At 46.3% G+C, this 23,181-nt stretch overlaps 1 protein-coding gene across 1 annotated transcript; it reads right to left on the reverse strand.

The window, feature by feature from the left end:
- Window positions 1–867: 867 nt before the first annotated feature.
- Window positions 868–22,692, reverse strand: LOC132782420 (actin, gamma-enteric smooth muscle). The gene is made up of 9 exons (XM_060787215.2): window positions 22,588–22,692; window positions 12,730–12,895; window positions 11,216–11,344; window positions 8,663–8,773; window positions 6,868–6,952; window positions 4,556–4,717; window positions 3,946–4,137; window positions 2,460–2,641; window positions 868–1,116 (listed from the first exon to the last, which is right to left on the reverse strand). Exons 2-9 carry the CDS (start codon window positions 12,853–12,855, stop codon window positions 973–975), a joined length of 1,131 nt encoding a protein of 376 aa, XP_060643198.1. The 5' UTR covers window positions 12,856–12,895; window positions 22,588–22,692; the 3' UTR covers window positions 868–972.
- Between the last annotated feature and the right edge of the window lie 489 nt (window positions 22,693–23,181).

The following is a 23,181-nucleotide window of genomic DNA, read 5'->3' on the forward strand; positions in this document are numbered from 1 at the left end:
CAAGGTGCATGCCCTTCTCTTGGTGCATTTACAGTATGGAGTGAATGCCCTTGTACCCACTTTAAATGCCATGGCTCCATGCAATGGAGTCCTCCTGGGAGTTATAGTTTCCCAAGGTCCATCCCCTTCTCTGGATGCATCTACACTGTGGAAGAATGCAGTTGGACCTTACTTTAAATGCCATGACTTCATGAGATGGTCATGGGAATTGCAGTTTCCCAAGGTTCATGAAACTCCTCTGGATGCATCTGTGAAATGAACGCTGCTGGACCTTAGTTTAAATATCATAACTCCATAATGTGCAATCCTGGGAGTTATAGTTTCCCAAGGTCCACACTCTTCTCTGTGGGGTAGCTGAGAGAGTGCATCGCCGCTTCCCCCTGCTTCCAGATTGTAGTGCCTAGCAATTACAGTGTGAAGGCAAATCTACTGAAAGAATGTGGAGTACAACCGTGTAACACAGATACATTTAACAGTGTGATGAAAGTTGGGAAATCATCTGTTTCATTTCAAAACTGAGTATGGCTGTGCTCTACACTTCCCTGCTTCAGTGTGATGACGTCCTTGCAACAAAGCATCATGTTTGGGCAACGGAGGCAGAAATCCATTGTCCAAACAGGTCTGTGTGTGGACTTCTTCTGAAGTCTGGGATTTTTTGCTGTGATTTAGTGTTGTCTGGAAGCGCCCCGAGTTCGTGCCAGGAAAACAACATTTCTGGAGGGGAACAACGACTTTCAAAGGAAGGACCGCATAATGAAACAGAAATAACACTTTCAAACCAGGAACAGAACGCGTCACAAATGTTGTGACAAGGCGCAATGCAACGGGAACAGCACGCTATCCGGACGAAAGAGGCACAGGCGACGGTGGCTTGAAAAAAGGCTTTTAATGCTTTTCAAGGGGAGAGAAGAGGGCTAGGAAGAGCTGCAAAAGAAGGGGGTCCCTCCGTGTTGGGCTCTGCGTTGGGCGGTCTTAGAAGCATTTCCGGTGGACGATGGAGGGCCCGGCTTCGTCGTACTCGGGTTTGCTGATCCACATCTGCTGGAAGGTGGAGAGCGAGGCCAGGATGGAGCCCCCGATCCAGACAGAATACTTCCGCTCTGGAGGCGCAATGATCTGCAAAGGAGGACAGAAAGAAGAGTCAAGGGCCAAGGCCTTTGCAACCAAGAGCGGGCGGCTACATCGTTGAATGGACGTGGCTTGGCCCCACTTGAACTGCTGGGGCTCAATGAAACAAAGCCACGGGAGTTGTAGTTTTCCAAGACCTTTGGACGTCTCTTCCCAAACTTTATTTGTATCCCATCCCATCCTTCTTTGGGGACTCAGGGCAGCTAAACTACAATTCCCAGGACCCCAAAATAGCTGGTGGAGTTTGGGGAACATAGATCTATTTTCCCCAAACTCCACCAGTGTTCACATTTGGGCATTTTGAGTATTGGTGCCAAGTTTGGTCCAGATCCATCATTTTTGAGTTCACAGTGCTCCCTGGAGGTAGGTGAACTACAACTCCCAAACTCAAGGTAAGTGCCCATCAAACCCTTCCAGTATTTTCTCTTGGTCGTGGGAGTTCTGTGTGCCAAGTTTGATTCAATTCCATCGTTGGTGAAGTTCAGAATGCTCTTTGATTGTAGGTGAACTATAAATCCCAGCAACGACAACTCCCAAATGCCAAGATCTATTTCCCCCAGACTCCACCAGTGTTTACATTTGAGCACATTGAGTATTGGTGCCAAGTTTGGTCCAGATCCATCATTGTTTGAGTCCACAGTGCTCTCTGGATGTAGGTGAACTACAACTCCCAAACTCAAGGTCAATGCCCACCAAACCCTTCCAGTATTTTCTCTTGGTCGCGGGAGTTCTGTGTGCCAAGTTTGATTCAATTCCATCATTGGTGAAGTTCAGAATGCTCTTTGATTGTAGGTGAACTATAAATCCCAGCAACTACAACTCCCAAATGTCAAGATCTATTTTCCCCAAACTCCACCAGTGTTCACATTTGGGCGTATTGTTCCAAGGTTGCTTCAATTTCATTGTTATTGTGGTTCAGAATGCTCTTTGATTGTAGGTGAACTATAAATCCCAGCAACGACAACTCCCAAATGCCAAGATCTATTTCCCCCAGACTCCACCAGTGTTTACATTTGAGCACATTGAGTATTGGTGCCAAGTTTGGTCCAGATCCATCATTGTTTGAGTCCACAGTGCTCTCTGGATGTAGGTGAACTACAACTCCCAAACTCAAGGTCAATGCCCACCAAACCCTTTCAGTATTTTCTCTTGGTTATGGGAGTTCTGTGTGCCAAGATTGGTTCAATTCCATCGTTGGTGGAGTTCAGAATGCTATTTGATTGTAGGTGAACTATAAATCCCAGCAACTACAACTTCCAAATGACAAAATCACCCCCCCCCAACCCTGCCGGAATTCAAGTCAATAGGGTCTCTCTCTTGTGGGGACCCACCTTGATCTTCATGGTGCTGGGAGCCAAGGCAGTGATCTCCTTCTGCATGCGGTCAGCAATGCCGGGGTACATGGTGGTGCCCCCCGAAAGGACGTTGTTGGCGTAGAGGTCTTTGCGGATGTCGATGTCGCACTTCATGATGGAGTTGTACGTCGTTTCGTGGATCCCCGCTGACTCCATGCCTGCGGGAAGAAAGAGAGCCCTTAAGGGGAGTCCATACTGCAGAATTCACCAAGTTTAATACTACAGTAGGCTCTTGGTGAACCTCAGGGTCCTCCAGAGTATCATACTTGGAAAGGAACCCCAAAGGTCATCTAGCCCAACTCATTCTGGCAGGCAGGAAAACACCGTTCGATCCGTCTCGACAGATGGCTATCCAGCCCCGGAAGCATAGACTCATAGAACCCTAGAGTTGGGAGGAATCTCAAAGGTCATCTGGTCCAAACCATTTCTGCAAGGCAGGAAGTCCCCACTGGATCCCTCCCAACAGATGGCCATCCAGAACCCTAGAATTGGGAGGGACCTCAAAGGTCATCCAGCCCAACCCATTCTGGCAGGCAGGAAAACACTGTTTGATCCATCTCAACAGATGTCCATACAGTCCCTCAATCATAGACCCATAGAACGCTAGAGTTGGGAAGGACCTCAAAGGTCATCTAGCTGAACCCATTTGGCAGGCAGGAAAACACAGTTTGATACTTCTCAACAGATGGCCATCCAGCCCTTCAATCATAGACTCATAGAACCCTAGAGTTGGGAGGGACCTCAAAGATCATCTAGCCCAACCCATTTGTCAGGCAGAAAAGCACCATTCGATCTATCTCAACAGATGGCTATCCAGACCCTAAATCATAGGGTCATAGAACCCTAGAGTTGGGAAGGACCTCAAAGGTCATCTAGCTGAACCCATTTGGCAGGCAGAAAAACACTATTTGATCTGTCTCGACAGATGGCCATCCAGACCCTCAATCATATGGTCATAAAGTCCTAGATGGAAGGCACCTCAAAGGTCATCTAGCCCAACCCATTCTGGAAGGCAGAAAAACACCATTTGATCTATCTCGACAGATGGTCATCCAGCCCCTCAGTCATAGGGTCATGGAGTCCTAGATGGAAGGGACCTCAAAGGTCATCTAGCCCAACCCATTCTGACAGGCAGAAAAACACAATTTGATCAATCTCGACAAATGGCCATTCAGCCCTCAACCATAGAGTCATAGAGCCCAAGTTGGGAAGGACCTCAAAGGTCATCCAGTGCCACCCACTTCTGCAAGGCAGGAAATCTCCACTGGATCCCTCCCAACAGATGGCCATCCAGCCCCACAATCACAGACTCATAGAATCCTAGAGTTGGAGGAATACTCAAAGGTCATCTTGTCCAATTCATTCTGCCAGGCAGGGAGACACCATCTGATCCCTCCCAAGAGATGACCATCCAGTGCTTCAATCATAGAACGAAGCGCCCCGATTCCCCCCATTGTCTCACCAATGAAGGAGGGCTGGAAGAGGGTCTCTGGGCAGCGGAAGCGCTCATTGCCGATGGTGATGACCTGCCCGTCGGGGAGCTCATAGCTCTTCTCGAGGGAGGAGGAGGAGGCAGCGGTGGCCATCTCGTTCTCAAAGTCCAGCGCCACGTAGCATAGCTTCTCCTTGATGTCGCGCACGATCTCCCGCTCGGCTGCAGAGGGAGGGAGGAAGGTGCGTGGGCTTAGACCCCAAGGGAGGGAAAGGGCCCCAAAGAGGGCCCCAAAGAAGGCCACCATCACCCTTTGCAACCCCCTGGAGAATGACCCCGGCAATGGAGTGAAGGTTGGAAATGCAGGGAAAGGGTGGGCACATTCCGTCATGTAAAAAGTCCCCAGAGATACTGGGCACAAAGACATACTATATTAGACGACATTGTTAAAGTCTAACATAAATATTAGTAAACAAAGAAATTGGAAATGGGGTCGTATCTGAAACCAGCTCCAGGGATGCCATGTCGATGGGGCAGCGAATCCAGACCAGGCTTTAGTGTTTGCAAAGCTATGCAAGACTTACTTCCGCCAAAGGATCTGTTGTTGTTACCATTGTTGTTTTTGTTATAACCTACTTACCAGTGGTGACGAAGGAGTATCCCCTCTCGGTGAGGATCTTCATGAGGTAGTCGGTCAGGTCGCGGCCAGCCAGGTCCAGGCGCATGATGGCGTGGGGCAGGGCATAGCCTTCGTAAATGGGCACATTGTGTGTCACACCATCGCCTGAGTCTAACACGATCCCTGCAATGGAGCAAAGAGACAGGCTTTGAACAGGTAGGCAACCCCGTCTCCAGCTGCAAAGACCCATTATGGCCTCACCATGACTATACTGCTGCGAGATAGATAGATAGATAGATAGATAGATTCATGTGCAATAAGCATAAATGTTAACCACTGCCTCCTCCTAAGTAAAATGTATAATATCACAAAGGATTACCATCTCACCCTCCCCATAGGAAATCTACTACAAAACAGGAGCTTTTTTTGTTGAGTTCCGAGGCCATAGAAGCAGATGGCGGAAACAGAAGAACGGCCTGCCTCAGGGGAGCATGCTTGTTCCATCAATGTTCAACATTTCCACAAATGACCAGCCACTGCCAGAAGGGACAGAGAGCTTCATCTAAGCTAATGATCGTGCCATTACTGCTCAAGCAGGGAGCTTTGAGATGGTTGAACAGAAGCTCTCTGAAGCTCTAGGTGCTCTTACTGCCTAACACCGAGAAACCAGCTGATTCCTAACCCATCTAAAACACAGATATGTGTTTTTCATCTTATGAACAGACAAGCATCCCAAGCTCTGAGGATGACTTGGGAAGGAATCCCACTGGAGCATTGCAGCACACCCAAATATCTGGGAGTCACTCTGGATCGTGCTCTGACCAACAAGAAGCACTGCCTGAATATCAAGCAAAAAGTGGGCGCTAGAAATAATATCATGTGAAAGCTGACTGGCACAACTTGGGATCACAACCAGACACAGTGAAGACATCTGCCCTTGCGCTATGCTACTCCTCTGCTGAGTATGCATGCCCAGTGCGGAACATATCTCACCATGCTAAAACAGTGGATGTGGCTCTTAATGAGACATGCCGCATTATCACGGGGTGTCTGTGCCCTACACCACTGGAGAAACTACACTGTTTAGCCGGTATTGCACCACCTGACGATCGCAGGGAAGTAGCAATCAATAGTGAAAGGACCAAGGTAGTGACATCTCCAGCTCATCCCCTGTTTGGATATTAGCCAGCACGTCAACGACTTAGATCAAGAAATAGTTTTCTAATATCTACAGAGACACTCGCTGGAACACCTCAGCAAGTGAGAGTCTGTAAGACTGTAGGATCTATATAACAATATTAAATGACCACTCACAAGCCGGTGTTGCTTTTAAATGGATATATTGCATGTATCTCTGCAGAAAAGAAAGACACTACTCACTTTTTCCCACCACCAAAAGTGACAAGCTGAAACCCAGAACCTCAATCAATGGCTGGTACCAAATGAGAGACTCCCCCCTGGGCACACAGAAAACTGGGCGACTTGGAAGGCACAGAACAGACTGCGCTCTGGCACCACGAGATACAGAGCCAACCTTCAGAAATCAGGCTACAAAGTGGAATCCACGACATGCGTGTGTGGAGAAGAGCAAACTACAGACCACCTACTGCAATGCAACCTGAGCCCTGCTACATACACAATCGAGGACCTTCTTGCCGCAACACCAGATAGTGTCCAGATACTGGTCAAAGGACATTTAAGTCAAGGTGGTGGGTAGCACTGGGGGTGGGTGGAGGGGTAACTGTATGGAGGGTTGTTTGTTTATGTGTGTTTGTTTGTGTAGGTGTATATTTTTGCAACATATATAGTTGGTGTATTATTTTTTCAAAATAAAATTTTAATTTTTTTTTAAAAAAAGGACATTTAAGAGAATACCAAGTCTGCAATTTTTTGTGTTTTGTTTGTTTGTTTTTTAATACAATACAACTGGTTTGGCTCACTCCTGACACAATAAATAAATAAGCATAATAGATTTTCTGAAAATAAGGTAAGCATGTTCAATGTACTGTTGAAGGCTTTCATGGATGGATGCCTGATGCCAGCCATAGCAAGGGAGCAGCGAATCTGCTCTGGGTTTTAATCCGAACTTAAAAGGGGCTTTTCCAAAACCTATTGCTAATTGGATGTGGCATCTTGGAGAACGTTTCTGAAAGCTGCCACCCAAAACATATGGAAGGTTCCTACATAAATGCAGGCCTAGTATCAGCAGCCGCTGGAATGATGAATATCTTCAAAACATTGAAGCCAAGCCGGAAGTGGAATGTCTTCTCCAGATCAGCGCATAGGGGTTTTTTGTGTGCCAAAACTGTGATTTTGGGCGCATTGCCTCTCACCTGTGGTTCTCCCAGAAGCGTAAAGGGATAGGACGGCTTGTATGGCGACGTACATGGCGGGGACATTGAAGGTTTCAAACATGATCTAGGAGAGAAGGAAAGGGAGGGATTTAGGGGTGCCCCTCTTGACACATTCCCAATATTATTATTGTTATTACTAGCTAAACCCAACCACGCTTCACTGTGTCTCAGTCAGATATTAAATGAATGACATAGTAAATAAAAGTATTATTGCAAATATAGATTCATAGCAAAAACACATCATTCAGTTCAATACCCTGCCTTGCGTTACTGTGTCTATATTGTTTGTTTTTTGATTTACCTATTGCCTTTGAGACTTGCTTTCTTTATTAACACTTGGATGTTTACCTCATTATTCCTGGTGAGTGCTGTGAGTAAGGTGAACTCCTGCTGAGGCGCAACACTGCGCTTTATTGATAGTCATAGCGTACGCAAGGCCCAACTTACCTGTCCGAACGGGTCTCCCCTTACAAACCATTAAGGACTCTAAGATCATCTGGGAAGGCCCTGCTTTTGGTCCCGCCTTTGTCTCAAGTATGTTTGGCGGGGACGAGAGACAGGGCCTTCTCAGTGGTGGCTCCTTGGCTATGGAACACCCTCCCTAGGGAGATTAGATCTGCTCCCTCTCTCTTAATGTTAAAACATGGCTGTTCGAGCAAGCATTTACAAATGCAGAGTAGCTAATATAGGAAATCGAAAGATTTGACAATGGAACTGGACAATGCTTGATAATAATGAGTTGCTAATGATGTTGTTTTTATTGCTTTTGTGGTGTTTTATATTGTTTAATGTTTTAATCTGTACTATGCTTTTATATGTGCTGATTTGTTGGAAACCGCCTTGAGTGGCCGATTGGCTGAGAAAGGCGGTATACAAATACAGTAAATAAATAAATAAAAATAAATATTGGAAATTGACGTCGTTAGTAGTTGAATGTCATGTCAGTCAGAATGAGTGGTATGCCAACAGCAAGCAGTCACATCTCAACTTTCATTACTTATACTGCTGAGGTGCAATGACAGCTGCTCTGTGATTGGTTGGTATTTCTCATAGTGCTGTGGTAAAATGAAAGCTGCTCTGCAACAGGTTGTTATTTCTTTAACTGCTGAGGTAAAAGGAAAGCAGTGCAACAGCGATTGGTTGCTGTTGTTATTCATTCGTTCAGTTGTCTCCGACTCTTCGTGACCTCATGGACCAGCCCACGCCAAAGCTCCCTGTCAGCCGTCACCACCCCCAGGTCAGTTGGTTGCTAGAGCTCATTATATTGCTGAGGTAAAAGAAAAGCTACGCTGAGAGTGGTTGCTTTGGGCATCACAGATTCCACTTTGTCTATACCCTGACTGCTAGTTTTACTCTAAATACACGTGTGTATTTGAATGCAGCGTTGGGTCAAAATTTCATTTTACTACATAAACACACGTGCATTGGAATGCAATGTTGTGTCGAAATGTCACGTCAATCAAATGACAACTTTTCGAGTTTTGGAAACACAAACATACGAAGGCTGAGATTTGATATAAAGATTATTATTATGTTTATGTTAGTTTATGCCCAACTTTTCCCTCCACAAGGAGGCTCAAAGCGGACCCACAATCGTCTCAGAAGGTCCATCCCAAAGGTCGTTGGACTGCAGTACCCATCAGGAAGGGGCCCCCAAAGGCCATCTAGTCTCACACCAAAGAAAGGGAGGAAATCCGCCTTTTGAGTCATCTGCCTTCAAAGTGGATTGAGTGGCCAATGCTCAGGGAAAGTGGAGGAAGGAAGGGGGCCTCACCTGTGTCATCTTCTCCCGGTTTGCCTTGGGGTTCAGGGGGGCCTCTGTGAGAAGTGTGGGGTGTTCCTCAGGAGCCACACGCAGCTCATTGTAGAAGGAATGGTGCCAGATCTGGAGGAGCAAAGAAGAAAGGTGGTTAGAGCTGAAGCCAAAAATGGCAGGGAAGGGAAAGCCAGAGGTCCTCTAGTCCAACCCTCTCACATTCAAAAGGGAAGGGGGAAGGAGAAGGAAGGGAGGACAGAAGGAAGAAAAATGAAGGAGGGAGAAGAAAGTAAGAATACATGGAAGGGAGAGAAAAGGAATTCAGGAAGGAGTGAAGGGAAGGAACTGAGGAAGAGAGGGAAAATGGGAGAGGGAAGGAAGGAAGGAAGGAAGGAAGGAAGGAAGGAAGGAGGGGGAGAAGGGAAGCGACACAGGAAAAGGAGGAAGGAAAAGGAAGAAGGGAGGAGAAAGTAAGAACATGGAAGGGAGTGGAAAGGAAGAAAGGAAGGAGTGAAAGGAAGGAAGAGAGGGAGAGGAAGGAAGGAAAAGGAAGGAGGGAGAAGAAAGTAAGACATGAAAGGGAGAGAAAAGGAAGACAGGAAGGGGGAAAGGAAGAGAGGGAGAGAAGGGAGGAATAGGAAGAAGGGAGGAGAAAGTAAGAACACATGGAAGGGAGAGGAAAGGAAGAAAGGAAGGGGAGAAGGGAAGGAAGAGAGGGAGAGAAGGGAGGAAGGGAGGAAGGGAGGAAAAGGAAGGAGAGAGAAGAAAGTAAGAATACATGAAAGGGAGAGAAAAGGAAGACAGGAAGGAGTGAAGGGAAGGAACAGAGGAAGAGAGAGGAGATGGGAGAGATAAAGAAGGAAGCAAGGAAGGGGAGAAGGGAAGTGACACAGGGAAATAAGGAAGTAAAAGGAAGAAGGGAGGAGAAAGTAAGAACACATGGAAGGGAGAGGAAAGGAAGAAAGGAAGGGGAAAAGGGAAGGAAGAGAGAGAGAGAAGGGAGGAAGGAAGGAAAAGGAAGGAGGGAGAAGAAAGTAAGAATACATGAGAGGGAGAGAAAAGGAAGACAGGAAGGGGGGAAGGAAGAGAGGGAGAGAAGGGAGGAAGAGAGGAATAGGAAGAAGGGAGGAGAAAGTATGAACACATGGAAGGGAAAGGAAAGGAAGAAATGAAGGGGAGAAGGGAAGGAAGAAAGGGAGAGAAGGGAGGGAGGAAGGAAAAGGAAGGAGGGAGAAAAAAGTAAGAATACATGAAAGGGAGAGAAAAGGAAGACAGGAAGGAGTGAACAAAGGAAGAGAAAGGAGATGGGAGACACAAAGAAGGAAACAAGGAAGGGGAGAAGTGAAGTGACACAGGGAAAGAAGGAAGTAAAAGGAAGAAGGGAGGAGAAAGTAAGAACACATGGAAGGGAGAGGAAAGGAAGAAAGGAAGGGGAGAAGGGAAGGAAGAGAGGGAGAGAAGGGAGGGAGGAAGGAAAAGGAAGGAGGGAGAAAAAAGTAAGAATACATGAAAGGGAGAGAAAAGGAAGACAGGAAGGAGTGAAGGGAAGGAACAGAGGAAGAGAGAGGAGACGGGAGAGATAAAGAAGGAAGCAAGGAAGGGGAGAAGGGAAGTGACACAGGGAAAGAAGGAAGTAAAAGGAAGAAGGGAGGAGAAAGTAAGAACACATGGAAGGGAGAGGAAAGGAAGAAAGGAAGGGGAGAAGGGAAGGAAGAGAGGGAGAGAAGGGAGGAAGGGAGGAATAGGAAGAAGGGAGGAGAAAGTATGAACACATGGAAGGGAAAGGAAAGGAAGAAATGAAGGGGAGAAGGGAAGGAAGAAAGGGAGAGAAGGGAGGGAGGAAGGAAAAGGAAGGAGGGAGAAAAAAGTAAGAATACATGAAAGGGAGAGAAAAGGAAGACAGGAAGGAGTGAAGGGAAGGAACAGAGGAAGAGAGAGGAGACGGGAGAGATAAAGAAGGAAGCAAGGAAGGGGAGAAGGGAAGTGACACAGGGAAAGAAGGAAGTAAAAGGAAGAAGGGAGGAGAAAGTAAGAACACATGGAAGGGAGAGGAAAGGAAGAAAGGAAGGGGAGAAGGGAAGGGAGAGAGGGAGAGAAGGGAGGAAGGGAGGAAAAGGAAGGAGGGAGAAGAAAGTAAGAATACATGAAAGGGAGAGAAAAGGAAGACAGGAAGGAGTGAAGGGAAGGAACAGAGGAAGAGAGAGGAGACGGGAGAGATAAAGAAGGAAGCAAGGAAGGGGAGAAGGGAAGTGACACAGGGAAAGAAGGAAGTAAAAGGAAGAAGGGAGGAGAAAGTAAGAACACATGGAAGGGAGAGGAAAGGAAGGGGAGAATGGAAGAAAGAGTGGGAGAGAAGGGAGGAAGGAAGGAAAAGGAAGGAGGGAGAAGAAAGTAAGAATACACGAAAGGGAGAGAAAAGGAAGACAGGAAGGAGTGAAGGGAAGGAACAGAGGAAGAGAGGGAAGACGGGAGAGACGAAGAAGGAAGAAAGGAAGGGGAGAAGGGAAGCGACACAGGAAAAGAAGGAAGGAAAAGGAGGAGGGAGGCCTGTTCTAGGCAGTCCCTTGTTACCTTCTCCATGTCGTCCCAGTTAGTGATGATGCCGTGCTCAATGGGGTACTTGAGGGTCAGGATACCTCGTTTGCTCTGGGCCTCGTCCCCTACGTAGCTGTCCTTCTGGCCCATGCCCACCATAACACCCTGGAAAGGAAAAGGAGGAGAAACTAAGGAAAAAGAGTGGATTTAGGGAGGAAAAGAGGGTCCCGAACCACAGGTCCCCCCAAAACACAACACAACGAATACCCCAAAAGCACAATCCTGGCCTCTGCTGCTTACTCTTCCCTTCTTTGCTGGTCAAAGGGGTTTTGCAAGGCTTCAAAAACCAGCCATTGCTGCTACCTTTGGAAAAGAACAACCTGTTGCAATCCTACTAGGTATTTTGCATCACCATCAAACGCTATGATTTTGGTTCTGCCGGGCAGGAGGACACAATCTAATGCCTCCCAAGAGAGACCATCAAAACACTGCATAATAATAATAATAATAATAATAATAATAATAATAATAATAATAATATATAATATATAATAAAACCCACAAGAACCTAATAATATAATTTATTATTTTTATTATTATTATTATAGATCTAGTTTGCTGTGACATACTGTGCTTTTGTGTCAATAATAATAATAATAATAATAATAATACCATAAGATGCTAGAGTTGGAAGGGCCCCCCAAAGTCAATCCAGTCCAATCCACTTCTGCCAGGAAGGAATGCACAACCTAATCCTTCCTGACAGAGGGTCATCCATAGCCTGAATAACAATAATCATAATACCATAGGATCCTAGATTTGGAAAGTCCCCCCAAAGGCAATCCAATCCAACCCACTTCTGCTAGGCAAGAGGACACAATCTAATGCCTCTCAAGAGAGGGCCATCCATCTTTTGCTTAAAGGCTTCCAGAGAAGAGACAGCACCAGACGTTAAATCCGAAGGTCTGAATGGACGCCCAAAGGCCATCCAGTCCAACCTGCTTCTGACAGTAAGGAGGACACAACCTAATCCCTCCTGGGAGAGGGCCACACAGACACTGCATAATAATAATAATAATAATAATAATAATAATAATAATAATAATAGGATGGTAGAGTTGGAAAGGCAATCCAGGTCAACCCACTTCTGCCAAGCAGGAGGACACAATCTAATCCCTCCCAACAGAGGACCATCCAGACTCTACATAATAATAGAAATAACAATAATAGGATCCTAGAGTTGGAAGGGTCAACCAAAGGTCCTCTATTCCAACCTGCTTCTGCCAGGAAGGCAGATATAATGGAATCACTCCCAACAGAGGGCCATCCAGACTCTGCATAATAATAATAATAATAATAATAATAATAATAATAATAATAATAGGATCCTAGAGTTGGAAGGGCCCCCCAAAGGCAATCCAGTCTAACTCACTTTGCCAAGTAACAGGACACAATCTAATCCCTCCTGACAGGTGGCCATCCAGCCTCAGTTTAAAGACCGCCCCCCCCCCCCAAGAGCAGGCAGCACCATCAGCATTGCCCCCACAAACCTGGTGCCTTGGGCGTCCCACGATGGAGGGGAAGACGGCGCGGGGGGCATCATCGCCCGCAAAGCCCGCCTTGCAAAGGCCGGAGCCATTGTCGCAGACGAGAGCAGTGGTCTCCTCTTCGCACATGATGATGGGCTACGGAGTGGCTGTGGCAGGGCAAGGAAGGCTGGAGGGAGGAAAAGAAAGGCATGAATCCTAGAATCCTAAAGATGGAAGGGAACCCAGGGGCCATGCCATCTAGTCTCCTGCCAGGCATGAAAGGCACAACCCAAGCCCTCCCGACAGATGGCCAACCAGCCTCTGCTTGAGACCCTCCAAAGGAGGAGAGACCTATCCAAGGAAGCAGATTCCAATAAATACAGCTATTGTGTATTTATTATGTATTATTTTGGGCTTGGCCTCATGTTAGCCGCCCCGAGTACCCTTTGGGGAGATGGTGGCGGGTTATAAATAAAATGTATTATATCTATATATATATAAATGCTCTGTGCATAATGAGTTCCTTAAAAACAAAAGAACCAATGAACGAAATCACACCAAATTTGGCAACAAAACGTCTCACAACACAAGGAGTGACCATCACTCAAAAAATTATGATTTTGTCATTTGGGAGTTGTAGTTGCTGGGATTTATAGTTCACCTACACTCAAAGAGCATTCTGAACTCCATCAATGATGGAATTGAACCAAACTTGGCACACAGAATTCCCAAGAACAACAGAAAATATTGGAAGGATTTGGTGGCCATTGACCTTGCGTTTGGGAGTTGTAGTTCACCTACATCCAGAGAGCTCTGTGGACTCAAACAGTGATTGATCTGGACCAAACTTGGCACAATCACTCAATACGCCCAAATATGAACACAGGTAGAGTTTGGGGAAAATAGACCTTGACATTTGGGAGTTGTAGTCACTGGGATTCACAGTTCACCTACAATCAAAGAGCTTCTGAATCCCACAAACGACAGAATCAGGACAAACTTCCCACACAGAACCCCCACGACCAACAGAAAATACTTAAGGCCATCCAATCCAACTCCCTTCATCAGGGCAAGAAAACGTAATCAAAGCCCTCCTGACAAAGAGCCATCCAGCCATAGATAGATAGATAGATAGATAGATAGATAGATAGAGATAGATAGATAGATATGATTCACACACACAAACAGATATAGTATCATAGATTTGAAAGGGACCCTTAAAGAAGGACAATGATATGTTCTAGGGTGGGCAAACCAGACACTCTCCACATCAACACTGACAAAGAAACAACAAGAAATACTGTTTACCCACAAGCATAAAGAAATTACATATATAAGAAACCAACACTTTCTCATTACTTTATTTTCCAGATCAACAGACTGGGCCACAGCAACGAGTGGCAGGGGACAGCTAGTTATTATTATATTAATACTGGTAGAAATGCTGGACCACTCTCACAACCACCATGTCAGACTACACAGAGAAGCCATTGAAATACACAAGCATGTGGACAATTTCAACAGAAAGGAGAAAACCATGAAAATGAACAAAATCTGGCTACCAGTATTAAAAAACTCTAAAATTACAACAGCACAACAACAGAGAGGAAACAAACAAGGACATCTAATCGCCTCTCAACAAAAGTTTGCTTGAGGCACTGTCAGGCCATTATATGCTAATCAAGGTGGTCAGTTGAAACATTCACACCTAGCTCCAGCAGACAAGAATCATTTGTCCCACCCTGGTCATTCCACAGATATATAAATCCCTTTTTTCCTAGTTCCAACAGACCTCGCTACCTCCGAGGATGTTTGCCATAGATGCAAGTGAAACATCAGGAGAGAATGCCTCTAGAACATGGCCATATAGCCTGAAAAAACTACAACAACCCAGTGAAAGGCCATGAAAGCCTTTGACAACAGCAATGAAAATAATGTTATGGTTGGGGGTCACCACAACAGGAGGAACTGTATTAAGGGGTCGCGGCATTAGGAAGGTGGAGAAACATTGGTGTAGATTCACTTCCCTAGGGCTAGAAAGTATCCACTTGAGCATGTGTTTAGCACATCCCTGTTTGTTGTGCTGCACACATTTGTATCTACACTCGTGCCATTTCCTTCCTTTTTTTTGCAACCTGGAAACCTCCCAACGCTTCCTTCAGCATCCTTTGCAATATCTTTCTGCTCGTCCCAGACGTTCTGAGCATGAATCACCCAGAGGAGCCTGAGAGTAAACAGAAACACCAAGTCCATCTCGGTCTTTTCCCAAAAATGGAAGAAATCCTTCCTGAAGGCCCCTCCCTCCAGGCCCCAGAACAGGGAAGGCATCAGCCGGATCCAAAGGGCTGGTTTCTTCCGGCACCAAGGCATCGATGCAACCAGGGAAAGGCAATAGTGCAATTGGGGAAAACCCAGGAAAGGCATCAGTGCAAGCGGGGGAAACCGGGGAAGGCATCCATGCAACTTGGGGAAGGCATCAATGCAACTGGGGAAAGGTATCAATGCAACTGGGGAAAGGCATAATGCAAATGGGGAAAGGTATCAATCCAAGTGGAGAAATGCATCAGTACAACTGGGGAAAGGCATCAATGGAACTGGGAGAAGGTATCAATGCAACTTGGGAAAGGTATCAGTGCAACTGGGTAAATGCAAAAGGGGAAAACTGGGGAAAGCATCAATGCATCTGGGGGAAGGTATCAGTGCAACATAACAATTCTGGGCACCACAATTGAAGAGAGATATTGACAAGCTGGAATGTGTCCAGAAGAGGGCGACTAAAATGATCAAGGCTCTGGAGAACAAGCCCTGTGAGAAGCGGCTTAAGGAGCTGGGCATGTGTAGCCTGAAGAAGAGGCTTAGAGGAGACATGATAGCCAGGGGCAGCTCATCCATTATGCAAAGTAAGCGGTCGCAGTACACTTTTTTTTGCCAGGGGCACAGATGCGCCTCTGTAAATGCCCCTCGACTGCCACTTGAGGAGTGCCCCCTTGGCTCACAACAGCCCTAGCAGTCCGGGGGAAGCCTCAGCAACCTTTTACGCAAAGTAAGCATTTGCAGTATAGTTGATTGTGCCCAGGGGCATTCTTGAGGCACTCTTGGGGGAAAATAGACCTTGACATATGTGAGTTGTAGTTACTGGGATGTATAGTTCACCTACAATCAAAGAGCATTCTGAACTCCACCAATGATGGAATTGAACCAAATATGGCACACGGTATCCCACGACGAACAGAAAATATATATCAATAATTGGTTGGGGGGGGGGGTGCCAAAATGCTGTTTGAAAATTATCTAGGGCCGCCTCTGATGATAGCCATGTATAAACATGTGAGAGGAAGTCACAGGGAGGAGGGAGCAAGCTTGTTTTCTGCTGCCCTGGAGACTAGGACGCGGAACAATGGCTTCAAACTACAAGAAAGGAGATCCATCTGAACATGAGGAAGAACTTCCTTTGAGAGCTGTTCAGCAGTGGAACTCTCTGCCCCGGAGTGTGGTGGAGACTCCTTCTTTGGAAGCTTTTAAACAGAGGCTGGATGGCCATCTGTCAGGGGTGCTTTGAATGTAATATTCCTGCTTCTTAGCAGGGGGTTGGACTGGATGGCCCATGAGGTCTCTTCCAACTCTTTGATTCTATGATTCTATGAACTGGGGAAGGCATCAATGCAACTGGGGAAAGGCATCGGTGTAACTGGAGAAAGGCATCAATGCAACTGGGGAAAGGCATTGGTATAACTGGGGAAAGACATTGGTGTAACTGGGGAAAGGCATCAATGCAAATTGAATCCAGACAAGACAGAGGTACTCCTGGTTAGTCGCAGGGCCGAACAGGGTATAGGGTTACAGCCTGTGTTAGACGGGGTCGCACTCCCCCTGAAGACGCAGGTTCGCAGTTTGGGTGTGATCCTGGACTCATCGCTGAGCCTGGAACCCCAGGCTTCGGCGGTGACCAGGGGAGCATTCGCACAGTTAAAACTTGTGCGCCAACTGCGACCGTACCTTGGGAAGTCTGACTTGGCCACGGTAGTCCACGCTCTGGTTACATCCCGCCTAGACTACTGCAACGCTCTCTACGTGGGGTTGCCTTTGAAGATGGCCCGGAAGCTCCAATTAGTCCAACGGGCGGCAACCATGATACTAACAGGAGCGGGGCGCAGGGAGCATACAACTCCCCTGCTGCACCAGCTTCACTGGCTGCCGATCTGCTACCGGGCTCAATTCAAAGTGCTGGCATTGGCCTTTAAAGCCCTAAACGGTTCTGGCCCAACTTATCTATCCGAACGTATCTCAGCCTATCAACCCACCAGGACCCTAAGATCTTCTGGGGAGTCCCTGCTCTCTATCCCGCCGGCTTCACAAATGCGGCTGGTGGGAACGAGAGACAGGGCCTTTTCTGTGGTGGCCCCTCGGCTTTGGAACACCCTCCCCATAGAGGTACGATCAGCCCCTTCGCTGATGGTGTTTCGAAAAAGATTAAAGACATGGATGTTTAAACAAGCATTCGGTTAATCCGTTGCAACGAATTGTGATGACTAAAGGATTGGTAATCATGGTCGATGAATTTTGGATTGCGATTCCAGTTACGAGATGCATGGGATTGTTATTGGTGGCCCAATAATTTGTATTGTATATGTGTTTTATGCTTTTAAACTGAATATTGTTTTTTAAGTGTTGTAAACCGCAATGAGTCGCCGACTTAGGCTGAGATATTAGCGGTATACAAGTGCATAAATAAATAAATAAATAAATAAACTGGGGAAAAGCATTGGTGTAACTGGGGAAAGGCATTGGTGTAACTGGGGAAAGGCATCAATGCAACTGGGGAAAAGCATCGGTGTAACTGGAGAAAGGCATCAATGCAACTGGGGAAGGCATCAATGCAACTGGGGAAAGGCATTGGTGTAACTGGGGAAAGGCATTAATGCAACTGGGGAAAGGCATCAATGCAACTGGGGAAAGGCATCAATGCAATTGGGGGAAACCGGGAAAGGGATCAATGCAATTGAGGAAAGGCATCAATGCAACTGGGGGAAAGGGAGGTAAGACATCAGTAATACAGGATCAAGGCATCTCCAGTCATCTGTCATCCATTATTTTCCCTAATTTCCAAACTGCCCATTTTTTTTATAACTTAAGCCCAAATTTGCACTTGACCCTTGACAAAGCACATGTTTCATGTCCTCCATGTCAAATCAAATGCACAGTCCTGGGGTGCCTTTTTGCAAGCAAGACGCCAAAGCACCAAAGCAGAGGAAAGGCTTTTAAATGAAATGCCCAACTCCCCACTGTTTCTCATCAGGACCATAAATACAACAATAATAATATTTCTGCATCCAGTCTGGTGTCCCCCATCCCACCCAAAGATGCACCAGAGGAGTGTTGCATTCAAAGCACCCCCGACAGATGGCCATCCAGCCTCTGCTTCAAAGCCTGCAAAGAAGAAGCCTTCACCACACTTTGAGGCAGAGAAAGAGTTCCACTACTGAATATCTCTCCTTACAGTGATGTTCTTCCTAATGTTCAGGTCGTTTGAAGCCATTTTTGAGTCCCCGGTGGCGCAGTGGGTTAAACCCCTGTGCTGGCAGGACTGAAGACCGACAGGTCGCAGGTTCGAATCCGGGGAGAGGCGAATGAGCTCCCTCTATCTGCTCCAGCTCCTCATATGGGGACATGAAAGAAGCCTCCCACAAGGATGATAAAAACATCAAAACCATCCAGGTATCCCCTGGGCAACGTCCTTGCAGACGGCCAATTCTCTCACACCAGAAGCGACTTGCAGTTTCTCAAGTTGTTCCTGACAAACACAAAGCCATTGTTCAATTGTGTCCTACTCTCCAGGGCAGCAGAAAACGAGCCTGCTCCTTCCTCCCTCTGACTTCCCCATACCTCTTGATCCATGGCCCTCATCATGTCTACTCTCCGCCTTCTCTTCTGCAGGCTAAACATGCACAGCTCTTGAAGCCGCTCCTCATTGGGCTTGTTCTCTAGACCAGTGTTTCTCAATCTTCCTAATGTCGCGACCCCTTAATACATTTCCTCATGTTGTGGTGACCCCCCAACCATAACATTATTTTGCTACTTCATAACTGTAATTTTGCTCCTGTTGTGAATCATAATGCAAATATCTGATTTGCAGGATGTATTCTCATTCACTGGACCAAATTTGGCACAAATACCCAATACTCCCAAATTTGAATACTGGTAGGGTTGGGGACGGGGATTGATTTTTTCATTTGGGAGTTGAAGTTGTTGGGATTTATAGTTCACCTACAATCAAAGAGCATTCTAAACTCCACCAACGATCGAATTGAACCAAACTTAGCACACAGAACTCCCACAGCTAACAGAAAATGCTGGAAGGGTTTGGTAGGCATTGAGTTTGGGAGTTGTAGTTCACCTACATCCAGAGAACACTGTGGACAATGATGGATCTGGACCAAACTTGGCACGAATACTCAGTATTCTAAATGCGTACACTGGTGGAGTTTGCGGGAAATAGGCCTTGGGAGTTGTAGTTGCTGGGATTTATAGTTCACCGACAATCAAAGAGCATTCTGAACCCCACCAATGATAAAATTGGGCCAAATTTCCCACACAGAACTCCTATGACCAACATAAAATACTGTGTTTTCTGATTGCTGTCTTTGGTGACCCCTCTGACACCCCCTGGTGACCCCTCCAGGGGTCCCAACCCCCAGGTTGAGAAACACTGCTCTAGACCCTTGATCCTTTGAGTCACCTTCTTCCTCTAGACAGAGTAATCCAGCTTAGAGTCAACCTCTCCCTTCAATTGCGGTGCCTAGAAAGGGCTGATTCCAGTCTGATTCCAGGTCCAGAACCCTGCTGATGGCACTCCACTCCTCACTTCTTTCCAGGATGAAGACGAGGAAGCATTGGGGAGAATCACCCTAACTCTTCATCTAAGCACAATATAAAGTCAAAACTATAGCATATAAAAACAGCAATTTAAAACTCCACAACACCCAGCGACCTATAATGACAACTACCGCATGATATGGCCAAACTGTAAACAAGACAAGGAAATAGGATAGTGCAAATTGTAGCTAAGGAACAGAGCATGGGATGAAAGTGCAGTGCTGTGCCCTTGATTGTGAACCATTGGGGCTAGGCATTTGCAAAGCCTTGTTTAAACATCCAAGTCTTCAGATCTCAACAGAAGGAGGACAGTGTGGTGGCCTGCCTAATCTTCCTGGAAGGGTTTCGGGCCACCACTGAGAAGGCCCTCTCCCTCATCCCGACCAACTGTGCTTGTGATGGTGGTGGGACCGAGAGGAGGGTCTCCCTGGCATATCTTAACGCTCGAGCAGATTCATAGGAGAATATGTGGTCATGAAGATAGGCAGGGCCTGAACAGTTCAGGACTTTATAGGTGAGACCGGAAACTTATTGGCAACCAATGGAGCTGATTTAATACAGGCATTGTGTGCTCCCTATAGCCAGCTCCAGTTAGTAGTCTGGCTTCCAAAGACAAAAGCATCACCACCACCACCACCATTACTCTACATCCTTTCCTGCATGCCCATCCCACCCAAGAATGTACAAAGAGGAAAACATAACAACAGCAACAACAACAACAATTCTGCATCCATTCTTATGTTTCCATCCCACTCAAAGCAGGAGCCCCCAGTGGTGCAATGGGTTAAACCCTTGTGCCGGCAGGATGGAAAACCGACAGGTCTTCCCCGAGCGTGGATGAGCTCCCTCTTTCAGCTCCACCTCCCCATGCAGAGACATGAGAGAAGCCTCCCACAAGGATGGTAAAACACAAAACATCCGGGCATCCTCTGAGCAATGTCCTTGCAGATGGCCAATTCTCTCACACCAGAAGCGACTTCCAGCTTCTCAAGTCACTCCTGACACACACACACAAAATCCCATCCAAAATTGTACAAGAGGAGTGTTTTCCAGGAGCAAAAGCTGCTTTGGGTGCCTTTTAAAGCCACTTTAAGAGAGGAATGCAGGGCAATCATCACCATCATCATCATCACTCTGTATCCATTCCTGCATCCCTATCCCACCCAAAGGTGCACAAAGAGGAAAACACAATAATAACAATACTACTACCTCTACTACTACTAATGATAATAATAATAACAACAATTCTGCATCAATTCTTGTGTCTCCCCCCACTCAAAATTATACAAGAGGGGCATTTTCCGGAAGCAAAAGGTGCTTAGGGTGCCTTTAAGAGAGGAATGCAGGGCAATTGTCACCATCATCATCATCATCATCATCATCATCACCACGCCGCATCCATCCCTGCATCCCTATCCAACCCAAAGGTGCACAAAGAGGAAAACATCCCCTAGTAGTAGTATTGTTATAATTCTGTTTTCCTCTAATAGTAGTAGTATTAGTACTACTGCTACTAATAATAATAATAATTCTGCATCCATTCTTGTGTCTCCACCCCACTCAAAGATGCACAAGAGGTGCATTTTCCAGGAGCAAAAGCTGCTTTGGGTGCCTTTTAAAGCCATGTTAAGAGAGGAATGCAGGGCAATCATCATCATCATCATCATCATCATCATCATCACCATGCTGCATCCATTCCTGCATCGCCATCCCACCCAAAGGTACACAAAGAGGAAAATATTATTATTATTATTATTATTATTATTATTATTATTCTGCATCCATTCTTGTATCTCCATCCCACCCAAAGTTGCACAATAGGAGTGTTTCCCAGGAGCAAAAGCTGATTTAGATGTCTTTTAAAGCCACATTAAGAGAGGAATGCAGGGCAATCGTCATCATCATCATCATCATCATCATCATCATCATCATCATGCTGCATCCATTCCTGCATCACAATTCCACCCAAAGGTACACAAAGAGGAAAATGTAATAATAATAATAATAATAATAATAATAATAATAATAATAAATTCTTGTATTTCCATCCCACCCAAAGTTGCACAATAGGAGTGTTTCCCAGGAGCAAAAGCTCATTTAGGTGTCTTTTAAAGCCATATTAAGAGTCGTCACCGTCATCATCACTCTGCATCCATTTTTGCATCCCTATCCCACTCAAAGGTGCACGAAGAGGAAAACATCATCATCATCGTTATCATCGTCATCATCATCTGGGACTTCCAAATTCAGACTGATAGAGTTTTGGAGCACAAAACTCCTGAGCTCACGATAGTAGGGGAAAAAACCAATGTTGCAATCCCAGGCGACAGAAGAATCGACAAGAAGCAACTGGAAAAGCTTACACAATATGATAATTTTAAGATTGAACTGCAAAAACTCTGACACAAGCCAGTCAAGGGGGTCCCAGTGGAGATCAGCACACTGGGTGCAGTGCCTAAAGACCTTGGCCTGCACTTAAAAACAATAGGTGCTGACAAAATTACCATCTGTTAGCTGCAAAAGGCCACTAGCCTCGGATCTGCACGCATTATTCGCTGACACATCACACAGTCCTAGATACTAAATAATAATAATAATAATAATAATAATAATAATAATAATAATTCGGCATCCATTCTTGCATCTCCACCAAATCCAAAGTTGCACAAGAGGCGCATTTTCCAGGAGCAACAGCTGCTTTGGGTGCCTTTTAAAACCACGTTAAGAGAGAAATGCAGGGCAAGGATCACCCCCATCATCACTCTGCCTCCATTCCTGCATCCCTATCCCATCCAAGGGTGCACAAAGAGGAGAACATAATAATCACAACAACAATAATAATTCTGCATCCATTCCTGCATCCCCATTCCACCCCAAGGTGCACAAGTGCAACCTTCTCTTGGTGCATGGAATGCTCTCAAAGCCCCTCCTTGCTGAGCCGAACTCCTGCATTGCCCCGGATGGAGGGATGCTTTGGCCTGGCCTCTCCTTGCACAAGTCACTCACCGTGCTTTGCTGGGAGGCTCCTCTCCTGGGGGACTCTGTTCTGGTGATGCCTTTGGTATAAATACCGGCCAGGCTGTGAAACCCCAGAGGCGGACCTTCCCCTTTCGGAGACCCTTAAAAGGCCAACGGGGAGCTTATTAGCCATATAAGGCACTCTGTTTCGTGATGGTGACCTCCGGCCCGGGAGGCGAGGAGAAGGGAGACCGGTGAATTATTATCGCAAGGAAAAATGTATGGGGGGAAGCAAGGCCTCATTTGCAAAGCTGCTCCTTTGATGCTGCGACTCGGGAGTAAACAAGTCCTTATATGCTGCACTGGTAAGGAAGTAGTTGTAGAAGCAGCCGAGGAGGGAAGAAAGTGACCAAGAATGGACAGGGACCCATCGCTTCCCTTTCCCTGGTGTTCGTGTTCATTATTACAGGGCCCGATTTACCACCCTTTGCACCAGGATGCATCAGCCAGTTGCAAAAGCATGCATCTCCCTTGGCTTCGGAGCAGGTTAAATGCACATCACTCTGCCCATCTACATTGTAGAATTAATTTAGTTTGCCCCCCCCCTCTTTTGAGGGATAATGGGAGTTGCAGTTTTGCAAG

The sequence above is a fragment of the Anolis sagrei genome, chromosome 7 (assembly GCF_037176765.1).
Source record: "Anolis sagrei isolate rAnoSag1 chromosome 7, rAnoSag1.mat, whole genome shotgun sequence".
NCBI lineage: Eukaryota > Metazoa > Chordata > Lepidosauria > Squamata > Dactyloidae > Anolis > Anolis sagrei.